The 12,521-nt window shown below is 44.5% G+C and overlaps 1 protein-coding gene and 1 long non-coding RNA gene across 3 annotated transcripts in view; one reads left to right on the top strand and one right to left on the bottom strand.

Annotated features, from left to right (window-relative positions):
* LOC149309242 (uncharacterized) overlaps positions 1-8,448 on the bottom strand; it is a 36,851-nt gene extending 28,403 nt beyond the window's left edge. The window contains exon 1 of the long non-coding RNA XR_016281890.1: positions 8,167-8,448. This is a non-coding gene — a long non-coding RNA (uncharacterized LOC149309242). The remainder of the gene's footprint in view (positions 1-8,166) is intronic.
* A 253-nt stretch (positions 8,449-8,701) lies between these two features.
* LOC149309241 (protein HEXIM1-like) lies at positions 8,702-11,343 on the top strand. Of its 2 annotated transcripts, none has more exons than XM_089532030.1 (3): positions 8,702-8,781; positions 9,234-9,298; positions 9,774-11,343. In XM_089532030.1, exon 3 carries the CDS (start codon positions 9,965-9,967, stop codon positions 11,000-11,002), a length of 1,038 nt encoding a protein of 345 aa, XP_089388156.1. In that variant the 5' UTR covers positions 8,702-8,781; positions 9,234-9,298; positions 9,774-9,964; the 3' UTR covers positions 11,003-11,343. The 2 variants fall into 2 exon arrangements, with proteins under 2 accessions (XP_089388156.1, XP_089388157.1); XM_089532031.1 differs by lacking the exon at positions 8,702-8,781 and adding an exon at positions 8,838-8,853.
* The last annotated feature ends 1,178 nt before the right edge of the window (positions 11,344-12,521 follow it).

Genomic DNA, 12,521 nt, shown 5'->3' with positions numbered 1-12,521 from the left:
TAGTTTTGCCTGGCACATGACACTGGGACCTTTCATACAACACAGTTACAGCACTATGATTCCACCTTAACTTCAATGGCTATATCCTCAGGAAGCTGGGTTTGTAGTTTGATGAGGCACTAGATCTCTCTGGCTGAGAATTCTAAATCTTCAAGCCTAAACTACAAATCCCAGGTTTCCATAGATGGAACTGTGTGTTTGTGTCGTTTGTCTTCAAGTCATTTCTGACTTATGGCGACCCTAAGGTGACTCTATAATGGGGTTTTCTTGGCAAGGTTTGTTCAGAGGGGGCTTGCCATGCCTTCCTCTGAAGCTGAGAGACTGTGACTTGCCTAAGGTTACTAAGTGGGTTTTCATGGCTGAATGAGGGATTCGAATCCTGCTCTGCGGAGTCATAGGTCAGCGCTCAAACCACTATGCCACACTGGCTCTATGGCACTTAAAGTACAATATAGATCTCTAATACTGTACAGTGAAAGGCCCACCACTGTTTTATTATGTCACTTGGAAACACTTTGGAAAGCTTCACTTGCAGATTTCTGTTAAAGGCATAAGAGAAGACTAGGCTGTTATATTTTGCCAAGGCAGTTGGCAGCTCTTTCTGATGTCGTGGTTTCATCCAGACTTTGCAAGGTCCCAAATCTTGTATTTATTTATGTGCAAAAATGTTATCACTTACATTTAGTAATCTTTTTTTATAACAAAACCAGGAAAATAAAAACACACATTGATGAAAAATAACCATGTTAGATGTAAGTTTCTATAAAAGCTGGCCAAATGTCCAAATGTAAGACCATTTGTAAATTCCATCCATACAGTACATCATTCTTTTAAATGTTCATCTTCTATCCATTGGATGGCAGGTGGAGGGAAATTATCTTTCCAGTAACAAAAGTATCAATTGTTTAGTAGTCAAAAGGGCACCAAAAATCCACTTCCGTTGGCCATTTGTTAATTTCTAAGAAACAGATAAATAACCCAACAGGACATGCATGTCCCTGAATATCAAGAAACTTTCCAGTACCAAATTCAGTCATGTAATTACTTCCATCCAAAATATAAGTACAAAATATGGGTACAAAATATAAGGACAGTTCCCATACATATGTGTTAAGGAAGCATTAGCAGTATTACATCTCCAACAATTTGCAGATTTAGATGTTGTGATGACTAAATACACCAGAAAAAGTGATTTCTGCTGTATAAGACATAGGTCCAAGACACACTGCAGAAATAATCCAGTTTGAGACTGCTTTAACTTCCCTGGTTTAGTACTAGGGAATCCTGGGGATTGTAGTTTATTGTGGCACCAAAACTCTCTGCCAGAGAGGGGCGAAATGTCTCACAAAACTACAGTTCCCAGAATTCCCTGGCATTGAGCCAGGGCTGTTAAAGCAGTCTCAAACTGGATTATTTCTGCAGTGTGTTTTGGACCATAGTCAGTCATCGATAGTCATACTAATTATAGATGCTAAAACGGATGACCATTGATTAGTCAGAACTGGGTCTTCCAATTTTCTATTGCATTCTTGCTGTAAACCTTGTGTGCCATAGTTTCTTGTGGGCTTTTCGGGCTATGTGGCCATGTTCTAGAAGAGTTTTATCCTGACGTTTCGTCTGCATCTGTGGCTGGCATCTTGTGTATCATATCTATTTATAGATAGCAGAAATGTGTATTGATTGATTGATTGTTGTCTTGGATATTTGACTGGCTTCAATTAATGTCTATAATATTGTCTATAATATCAAATGCCCTTAAACCTGCAGAACCAAAATCTGGATTGTAATAAATGTTTCAGTTGTAGATATTGCCATTTAGCTGATAGAGGTAGTTCAAACTCCCAATTGTGAATCTCTGAGAAACAGCTGCCATGCCACCCTATTTTTCTGGATCCAGATCTATGCTGGGGCCTCCTCATAGAGTATAGTCCTCACTGCTCCAAAGCAACGACTCTTTGGCAAAGACAGGGCTCTGGGATGCCAAATAAAACAAAAACACTAAAACCGCGAGGTCACCACATGGATTAGACCCTATGTTACCTTCAGTGAACAAAAGCTTTGACACCAAGAAGAAATAAAGAGCTGGCAGCCTTGTCAGTGGGAGCATTTTCTTGTAGAGTTCAGCTGTTTGTTTGGTGTTCCTGCTCTCCCCTCCAAAGGGGAACAGCCTGTCCAAATAGGAACTGGGCCAAACCTCCGGGAGCAACCTAGAAGGAAAACGCTTTCCGCACTACCATTAGAAATACCAACATGCAGTCCCTTTCTGAAGAAAGAGACCAGGATCGTCCCTAGAAAGCAGTAATCTGGAAGGAGTGAGGGGAACTGTACTGACTTGGTTTCATATTATAACTACACTGGAGGAAAATTTCCACTAGCTTGCAGCAGAAGGAAAATCTTGTCTCTGCCACAAAGTACCATCATCATTATCCTCGTCAATTTTTATTATTGCAATAATTTGCACAACGACCTTAAAAGCTGGGTGACTGCTATTCCCATTTTATTGAAAGGGAACTAAGATGGACGTCCTTTGTACAAAATGTTGCACAGCAAGGCTGCTGCACAGCAGAGAAAGGCCTTTCCCCAGATCTAAGTCTTGAGGGCCATGAATCACCGTTCTAATTTTTGTAGGACTTCTAAATGTCATGGGCCAGCTTTGCCAGAGCTGAAGAAGAAATTCTGAAATGACACACACTCAACCAGGCTTCTCAACCTAGTGTTCTCCAGATGCATTGGATTACAATTTGCAGAATCCCCGAGTGATTTATGAGAGCTGTAGTCTAACAGATCTATGGGGAACCAGGTTGGGGACACCTACGTTGAACTAATGTTGGGTTGGTTGGTTGATTTACTGTCACCTGATGATAAAATAGGATCAAGTAGTTTCCTCAGCAGACAAAGGATTAACAGTGGCACTAGAAAGCAAGTCCCACTGACTGAACTCAGAACAAAAAGCCCAAATCTACACAGCTGCTATACCTTATTCTTTTTATTGTTTATTACCTACCTATTGTTCTTTGGGTTGTAAACTTCCATCCACCCGCATGGAAGTAAGCCAGACCTCTGAGTAAAACCATCTCTTTTGGACTACTCCAGAGTCTGGTGAGTTACTAAATTTGGCATGCATATCCAAGGGTAGCCATGTCGGCCATGTAGCAAAGTACAATAACATCCAAAATCCATAAAACAGTGACACCTTTATTGGCCAACCAAAATGCACAAAATGCAAATTGCAAGCTTTCCAAACTCCACAGGCTTCTTCATCAGACCAAGATGTTAAAAATCATACGGGAGAAATTTGTTATGGGAAGACATGTGTCGTCCAGTACGATAAGAGAGTTGGAATTTGACCTGGATTTAAGCACTGGGCTCTGTCATAACTTCAGTGCCTTAGGCATGTTGCATTTTCCCAGGCTCAGTTTCTTCATCTGTAACATAGCCACCTTTACAGGCTGATCCTGCCACTCTGTAGAGATGTTCTTCCACTAGAGCTCCGACATGCTCCCTCCGTTCTTAATTTATGAGGCATGTTAAGCATATTTATTTGAGCAAGCCTTCCCTATTTAGTCCCACCCACCATCCGTTTCTTGGACTTGAATCAGTACGTAGAGCGATCTTGTAGCACTTTCGCTACAAGATCTCTCTGCATACTGATTCTACAGACTAACGCGGCTATATCTTTGAATTCTTGAAAAAGAATGTGTGCATGATGTGTTTTGTGACATGAATATATTTTAAATTGTATTGATGTACACAGCTTTGACGTTTTTAGATATAAGGGATATGTAAATAGTTGGAAGTGCTGAGATAGGTTAAGGCAAACTTTTCCAAGTTTCCGCTGGCTACTTTCAAAAGTAATACTTGGACCATCCTCAGCTTCTCTGCAAGCGAATTAAAATAGGCATGGCAAAATTGGAGCTTTCAGACCAAAGAGTGAAATTTGAGCTCCTTTATAATTAATTTAAGCTAAATGGGGCTAACTATCCCATTTGTCCCTATTGTCTACGTTTTATAAGTTGCGAGTTCATATGCAGCTGATGTTTGACTGCATACCTGCATCTTTAAAATGTGACTTAATTAAGTGCGGACATCATATGGCTGTTCGGAAAAAATGAATGGGCTTTAAAAAATAATGCTAGATTAAAGTGGAACTTTGATATATACCAGATATACCAGAGTTTTCATATTATATTTCCGACTTCTCTCAAGAAATGAGTAAGGAATCATTCTAATGATGGCGACTATGATGATGATGATGATGAATTCACTACTTATATCCCACCATTTGCCCACTACAAGGACTCAAGGTAGTGAATGTCAATGTACTGCATGTTATCAAAGACCCAAATAAATAAATAAATAAATAAATAAATAAATAAATAAAACCCTTCCTGACACAAAAGTTTTAGATTTCCTTTTATAATTAGCTTTTAATAACACACAAGCACTATAGTGTTAAAACTAGATCCATAGTTACATACAGAACATGAGCATTCCAAGTTTACTTCATTTCCTCCCTGGTGCACCTGCACTGTACAAATAACGCAGTTTGACAACCCTTCAGGTGCTGCAACTCCATCCTATGGAATCCTGGGATCTGTAATTTTACAAGGCCTTTAGCTTTCTCTGCCAAAGAGTGCTGGTGTCCCACAAAAATACAAATCACAGAATTCGGTAGTATGGAGCTGTGGCAGCTAAAGTAGTGTCAAAACAGCATTATTTCTATAGTGAGGAGGGTGCCTTACTCTCACTATAGGAAATAAAAAGAAACTATAAACAGCATGGTGTAATGATTTAGATTTCCTGCATGGCAGGGGGGTTGGACTGGATGGCCCTTGCGGTCTCTTCCAACTATGATTCTATGATTCTCTGGCCTGGAGAGCAGGGGTTGAATGCCCGCCAGGCCATGAAACCTTACCCACTGGATGAGTCACACTCTCTCAGCCTCAGAGGATGACAATGGCAACCCCCCCTCTGAAGCAACTTGCCAAGAAAACCCTTTGATAGGTTCATTTTAGGGTAAGTCAGAAACGACTCGAAGGCACACGGCAACAACAAATAAACAGTGGTTGTGGAACTGTGCCCCTGAAAGACTCCCTCCCCTTGTCCACAATGGTAGTTCATCTTTCCAAAGATGTTACTATTATATCCCTTGAGCTGCTTTGCTCCAAAGAGACAGAAGCAAGGGCAGCGATGGAATAAGAGCATCCCCTTCTTTCAAATTAGAATTCTGCCCCCCCATTAAATTTTCCTTCACTTCCCAAATGTCTAGCATTGCAGTCACTGAAAACCTCAGCATTTGGAAACTAGGCATTAGGCATCCAAAGAAAAGGGACAGGCAAAGGTACCACGAGAATGCAAACACGGGAGTTTATCACACTGGGGCTAATTAATTAAAGTATCCCGCAAATAAAGCGAAAATGGCAAATAATTGCACCAATAGTTATCACACACAATTGCGCAAATAAAGTGATACCGGAAATGCATGCATTGCCCCTGAAATCCCGAAAGTAAAAAGATGTGTATTAATGTTCCTTTGTGACCACTTTAATGGCGGGTTTTGTGCGACATCGTGTGAAATCGTTTTGCATAATTACGCATTTTTTTCCGGGCTATTCATGGGGTAAACTCCCAATCTCCTTCATGTGATAAACTAAACAGCAAGTAAAACAGTTCTAGGTGTGAGTAGTTTTCAATGCTGCTAGAAATTTAAGGACGGAGGGAACATTTCAGTGGGAGGAAGAACCATTAAGAAGGAACAATGCCCTCATATTGCAAACTTTTGTAGCTGCATCCCTGGGCATGGAGCACTTAAATGTAGGCTTCCTGCCATGGGTCTTACAAGCAAAGCCTTCTCAGAGATACCACCAACCCCTTGTTCTTCTCACAAACATGGCACACATACCCCAATTGTGGGAATGACACATTAAAGGGGTATAAAGGAAGATCTGCTGGGTGGGATCAAGTGCAGGAAAAGAGGCTTGCATCATGGCCTGCATCTCCAGCTGGGTGGAAGTAAGCACTGGGAAGAGACAGCATTTAATACAAAGATATAGCTGTGTTAGTCTGTAGAATCAGTATGTAGAGAGGTCTTGTGGCAACTTTGAGACTAAGTGCTGCCAACTTCTTTCTTCCAGTTAGTCTCAAAGGTGCTACAAGATCTCTCTACATTATTATTATTATTATTATTATTATTATTATTATTATTATTATTATTATATCCAAAGGCAGCTAAGGAAGGAGACTGAAGCCTAGGGAAGCTCCTGGTGCCAACTTCTTTCTTCCAGTTAGTCTCAAAGGCGCTACAAGATCTCTCTACATTTAATACAGTCGGCTCTCCGTATCCACTGATTTTTTTATCCACAGTTTCAAGCATCCACGGCTTGAAAATATATATATATATATATATTTTAATACAGTATATAAATTCCAAAAAGCAAACCTCGACTTTGCCATTGTGTATAAGGGGCACCATTTCACTATTAAAGGGACTTGCGCACCCATGGATTTTGGTATCCAGGAAGGGACCTGGAACCAAACCCCCGCAGATACCAAGGGCCCACTGTATATGCCTCCTGTATTTATTTATTTTTCAAATGGCTAATCAGGGCATATTGAATGTGAATGCCCAGAGGATTTAGGATAGTAGTGAAGCTGCACAGGCCTCTGAGCATGTGCAAAATGCATTTGCTTTCTCCACATCTAATGGCATGAAATGTCTCCATATTTTTCTCCTTAAGGTGTGTACTTCTCTTTCTACAAGCTGCCCACTCTACCTTCATCCCCGCAGCTTCCCCAAGAGGCAGAACCCAGGAATATTGACTAATAAACACCCTAAAGCTACCAGATCCTGTCTGGAATCTAATTTAGTCTGTTGCAACAATCATATGTGTGTGTGTGTGTGCTGTGTGTGCCTTCAAGTAGCTCCTGACTTATGGAGACCCTAAGGGCAAACCTATCATGGGGTTGAGATAGATTAAACTACAGGATTTTCTTGGCAAGATTTGTTCAGAGGGATTCCGCCATTGGCTTCCCCCTGAGGCTGAGAGTGTGTGACTTGACCAAGGTCACTCAGTGGGTTTCTATGGCTGACCCAGAATTCGAACCCTGGTCTCCAGAGTTGTAGTCCAGTGCCCAAACGACTACGCCACGCTGGCTCCGACTCTCCTATATCCGGTATGTGTGTGTTCAACTTTAGCATTTGGATGGGAGGCTGCCAAGAAATCCCAGGTGCTTCTGGCTTAATTTCAGAGGAAGGAACTGGCAAAACCACCTCTGAATGAAGACTCCTTGCCCAAGAAAACTCTATGGAGTCACCCTAAGTCAACAGGCGACTTGAAGGCATGTACACACACACAAGTACCCTGAAGCCACCAGATCCTTCCAGTGTCTGATCTTGGAAGCTAAGCAGGGTCAGCCCTGGTTAGGACTTGGATGGGAGACCACCACCGAATCCCAGCTGCTGCAGCCTGTATTTCAGAGGAAGGAACTAGCAAAGCCACCTCTGAGGATTCCTTTCCTAAGAATCCATGAGGGGTCTCCATAAGTTAACAGGCAACCTGGACACCCTAAAGCTACCATATCCTGTCTGGAATCATGGAAGCTAAGCAGGGTTAGCCCTGGTTAGGACTTGGATGGGAGACCACTAACAAATACCAGATCTGTATTGGAGAGAAAGAAACTGGCAAGGGTATTCCTTGCCCTAAGAAAACCCTATGGAATCTATAGGGTTGCCACCAGATCCTGCCTGGAATCTTGGAAGCTAAGCAGGGTCAGCCCTGGTTTGGACTTGGATGGGAGACCATCACCGAATGTGCTGTATTTCAGAGGAAGGGATTGGGAGAAAACCCACTTCTGGGTTTTATAATGGAAACCCTATGGAATCCATAGTGTGGCCATTTGAAGGCACGTATACACACATATATGTTCCCCAGAGGAAGCACTAGCAGCAAGGGAAGGCCCAGCCTTTAACCACTGCTCCCCACTCCCCTTCCCTGGCCTTCCATTACATCACTTGATTTAGCAGCAGGGACTGACACTGTCCCTTTAAGACGGAACTACTTCCTAACTTCGGTTTGTTTACAACACCCTCCCAGCGGAAGAGTCGCAGATAACTCGACCGTTTCTTGGCCAATGATAAGTGTCCTTCCGCCACCGAGGACTTCCTACCTGGTTCTGCCGTTCAGATCTTTTTCGTTACCGGGTGACATCCATTCTCCCATCAAATATCCGATCCGTAACTAACATCCTGCGCCCCGAAGCGAGCGCCCCGTTACGGAATCCTATAAATCTTCAGGGTCGCGTTGGAACTACTTTTTTGGGCGCTACCATTTTTTCCACGCGGGGGAGAATCACCAGAAAATTATACCACTTCAGTCACGAAAAACAAATAATACGAGGCGACGTTAGTTTTTTAATATGTACTTAATAAGTGCTTCAAAAAGAAAGGGTCGGGACCTCTGGAAGAAACCGACCCCCGCGTGAAATAATGGTACGGCTCAATATCCACCTCCTACAACCCTCCTCTGATTGGCTGAGCTCCTCATGAAAGACACCCCAGAGAGCCATTCACGCCTCAGTCGTTTTGACAGCCTATCAGAAAGCGGTTTCTTTTCCGTCCCGCCTTGGCGAAGAGCGCATTGGCTGAAAAGCCCAGCTTCGACGCCACTCTGGGAAGTGTAGTCCTTATGTCCAGGACGAGCTGAGCAATCGATCGGAGGGCCAAACTACAAATCCCTAGATGCCCCGGGACGCGAGAAACGAGAGGCGCACGCGCAGTGAGAGGTAGGGGCTGGCTCGGGTATATAAGGCGAGCCAGCGAGCGGGGAGTAGCAGTTGCGACCAGGCAGTGCTCGGGTGAGGGTTGGCAGGGTCCGAGGAGAGGGGAGCGTTCGAATGTTGGGCATGCGCAGTGACGTTAACCCTTCCTTGGCAGGGTTAACCCTTTCCTCTCCGGGCGCGTTGTTAACCCTTTCGCGGCTGGATTGAATTTATTGGGCTGCTGGGGAAGACCTTTTTGTTTTCAACTTCGAGAGCACCAGGGCTGCCTTTAAGGACTGAGAAGGCTTTTAACTCCTTGGTGCCTGGATTTGGGCAGCTTAACCCTTTCAGTGCCCTACTCAGCTGTTGGATGTGGCACACATTTTTGCTCATATCCCAGCATTAGAGAGAGAGATTTGGACTCTTGCAACTGGCTTGATCTGCTCTCCCACCAACATCACTGTTTGCATTTCCAGATGTGCAAAGAGGAAGAGGAGCAGGGATAGGAAAACCTCCTTCATCATCATCTGTGCTGCCAACTGTGAGTATATTGCTTGCTTCAAGGGGTCAACTGCAAACATTTTGCTCTCTTGCAAAAGGAGCAGCAGCAGCAGCAAAAATGCCAGGGCTCTTGGTCATCATATTTGCAGAGCCCTGAGTCAACCTTTGCTCTCCTGCAAGGGTTAGAAGTGGAGTTTTAAGGGAGGGGGGGGATTTGGGAAGGAAACAGTAGCCAAAGGCCAGCAGAAAAGCAGGCTCTTGGACAGAGCCCTGTCAACATTTGCAAGAATTAGTAGTGGAGCATTTTTTTTTTTGGGGGGGGGGGTCTTGGGGAGGAAGCAGTAGCCAAAGCAACAAAACAGGGCTCCTGGTCATCATCATTGCAGAGCCCTGTCAACATTTGCTCTCTTGCAAGGGTTATTAGTATAGCTTTTTGGGAGGGGGGGGGCTTGGGGAGGAAGCAGTAGCAGCCAAAGGCCAGTGACAAAACAGGCTCTTGATCATCTTCTTTGCAGAGCCCTAAGGGAAGAAGGCCAGCAGCGCCTGAAGCCACCAGGAGCCGGAGGACTTGCCAAACTGGGACCTTAGAGGAGGAGCTCTGGAGAAACCGAAGGGTTAAAAGACCGCGCAGCTGGGTGAAGCCTTCAGTCTTTGAAAGCAAAGAAGGGAGCCTTGACCACAACACTTGCCAAAGGAAGAACCAGCGATGGCCGAGGGGGCTGTGTCTGCCGGCCGGCAGCAACCGAATGGCAAAACTTTGCCCGTCTCCCCTTGTAAAGGGGGCGCAGGTGGTGGAGACAGAGGAGGCGGAGGTGGAGGTGGACCCTTTTTGGCATCGCCACCCTCCAGCCAGGAAGAAGTGGACAGCAGGTGGCAGCCGAGAGAAGCCATGCAGCAGGATGGAGAAGATGCCAGCTTTGGTGCCAAAGGGGCAGCTTCTCTTGTCGGGGAAGGCCAAAGTTTTGGTGGCCCGGAAGGTGAGGCGATGGCCCAGAACTGCGCTGCGGCTGCAGGCGATGGGGAGGCGCTGGGTCTGCCTTGCCAAGACTACTGCGGCTCTGTTGGCCAAAGGTACAGACCTCAAGGTTTTGGGGAAGAGGAGAGGCAGCTGGGCAAGAAGAAGCACAGGAGGCGCCCTTCCAAGAAAAAGAGGCACTGGAAGCCTTACTACAAGCTCAGCTGGGAAGAGAAGAAGAAGTTCGACGAGAAGCAGAGCCAGCGTGCTTCCAGGCTGCGGGCGGAAATGTTTGCCAAGGGGCAGCCGGTGGCGCCGTACAACACCACGCAGTTCCTGATGGAAGACCATGACCAGGAAGAGCCGGACCTGAAGACCGGCCTGTGCCCCAAGAGAGCTGCCACCAAGTCGGATGAAACCAGTGAGGAAGACTTTGTGGAAGAGGAAGATGGCGGCAGCGACGGGATGGGAGGAGACGGCAGCGAGTTCCTTCAGAAGGACTTCTCAGAGACCTACGAGCGTTACCACGTAGAGAGCCTGCAGAACATGAGCAAACAGGAGCTGATCAAGGAGTACCTGGAGTTGGAGAAGTGCCTCTCCAAGATGGAGGATGAGAACAACCGCCTGCGGATGGAGAACAAGAAGTTTTCGGGGGACTCCACGGAGGACCCCCGGGTAAGTGAGTTAGAGCAGGAACTGGACAGGTTGAGAGCTGAGAACCAGAAACTCTTGAAAGAGAACGAACTCAGCAGACAACAGGAGAAGTCGCTGTCCAAACTGGGAGAGTAAAGGCAGGGGCTTTTCTGAGGACTTAAGCGGAAAGAGACTGAAAAACCCTTCCCAGGACGAGAATGCAAGATCTATATCCATATTTTGTGTGTGTGCGTGTGTGCGCGTGTGTGTACATATATAAATATATATAAAAAGACAAATGGACCTTTCCTCTTTTGATGATTTAATCAGAATAAATCCCAAATCACACACATGGTTTTTTGAAGATAGCTCTAACATTCTGTGTGCTCTTTTTTAAAGATTATGTATAATCGAGGGATCTTTGGGGTGCTTTTTAAAACAGGGCAACATTCAGCATTTGTGAGGGGACTTTTTAAAATACATCTGACTTACCAAAACTTTGATTTTGTGTTTCTTTTAAAGGAGAGACTAGTGGGTTTGGGGAGGGGGTGAAAGGAGGTGATGAAAAAGTTGTAAAAACACATTTTTTTGGGGGGGGGGGGGAAGGTATACCAATTAATGCTGAAGAGTTCTAATAAACTTAAGGACATGTCAGTGTAATGGTTCTCCTGTGATTTCTAGAAAAATGATTCAAAATATTTTCTCTCGCAGAGAATATAGTGAATGATTTTTCCATGTAATGTTTCCATTGCAATGAAAAAAAAAGGTCCTGATGGGAAGGGACACACATTTCTAAGCCATTTGTTAGCTCCATTATGTAGGAAAGCATTGGTTCAGCATGACTATTAGAGCACTCTTGAATTTCCTTTGTGCCTTACAGTTAATTATTTTTTGTGTGTGTGCTGTCACAGCCAACTAATTCTTGTACCCTGGCCTTGTTGCAAACCTGTGTGGTAAGTCTCTGTTGCTCCTATTTTTACACTTGGGAGAGTCAGAGGATGGGGAAGTGTCACTTGCCCAAGGCAGTACAGTCAAGGCAGGGCTTTGAAATCCTGTGGCTAGCTCTCCAATTTTTGGTCTACTGTCAAATGTTTTAGTATGAATTATTGCTGGCTCTTCCTGCATTAAACATTTTGTCATTTTTGATAGTGATGTACTAGGATGAGAATGTTATGAGGCATGGGAGGTGGAGAGGAAGATGTAACTCCCCTTCCACCCCAAAAAACATTTGGCATCAGTTTGGGTAGGAGGGGTAAGGACTTTTTTGTACCTCATCTGTTCAGCAACAAGAATGGCTGGGTGTCTGCTATGCTCACTTGCTCTGTCCTAGCCCTCATGTATGGCTTGACTTACTTACCTGAGCCATCTGAATAATGCAACTTCCACTGCAGCTGCTCTGTTGATCGCTTTACTGTCCTGATGCAAAATATATGAGAGGAGTGGATAGGGTCTAGCTGAATGTTTCTGTTGTAATGCTATGCACTCCTACTTGGGAGCAAGTCCCTCTTTAGTTAGAGTTCAGTCCCAAGTAAATATCAATAGCCTCTTGCTGCAAAGGCTCCTTTTAAAGTTGCTATTAGGTGAATGGGTGCTTATCAATTGCTACATTTCAAGAGACACCTATGGAATTACTTGGTTAAACATTGCAGTAGCAGGGTCATCTTTTGCTAAATTA

Source organism: Sceloporus occidentalis, unplaced genomic scaffold, assembly GCF_023333645.1.
Source record: "Sceloporus occidentalis isolate IW3139 unplaced genomic scaffold, rSceOcc1.0.p SCAF_7, whole genome shotgun sequence".
NCBI classification, from domain to species: Eukaryota; Metazoa; Chordata; class Lepidosauria; order Squamata; family Phrynosomatidae; genus Sceloporus; species Sceloporus occidentalis.
This window is presented reverse-complemented; position numbering and strand designations above follow the sequence as displayed.

Bases quoted from the DNA above. Each gene is read 5' to 3' on its own strand.
- LOC149309241 (XM_089532030.1), top strand. From the start codon at position 9,965: ATGGCCGAGGGGGCTGTGTCTGCCGGCCGGCAGCAACCGAATGGCAAA.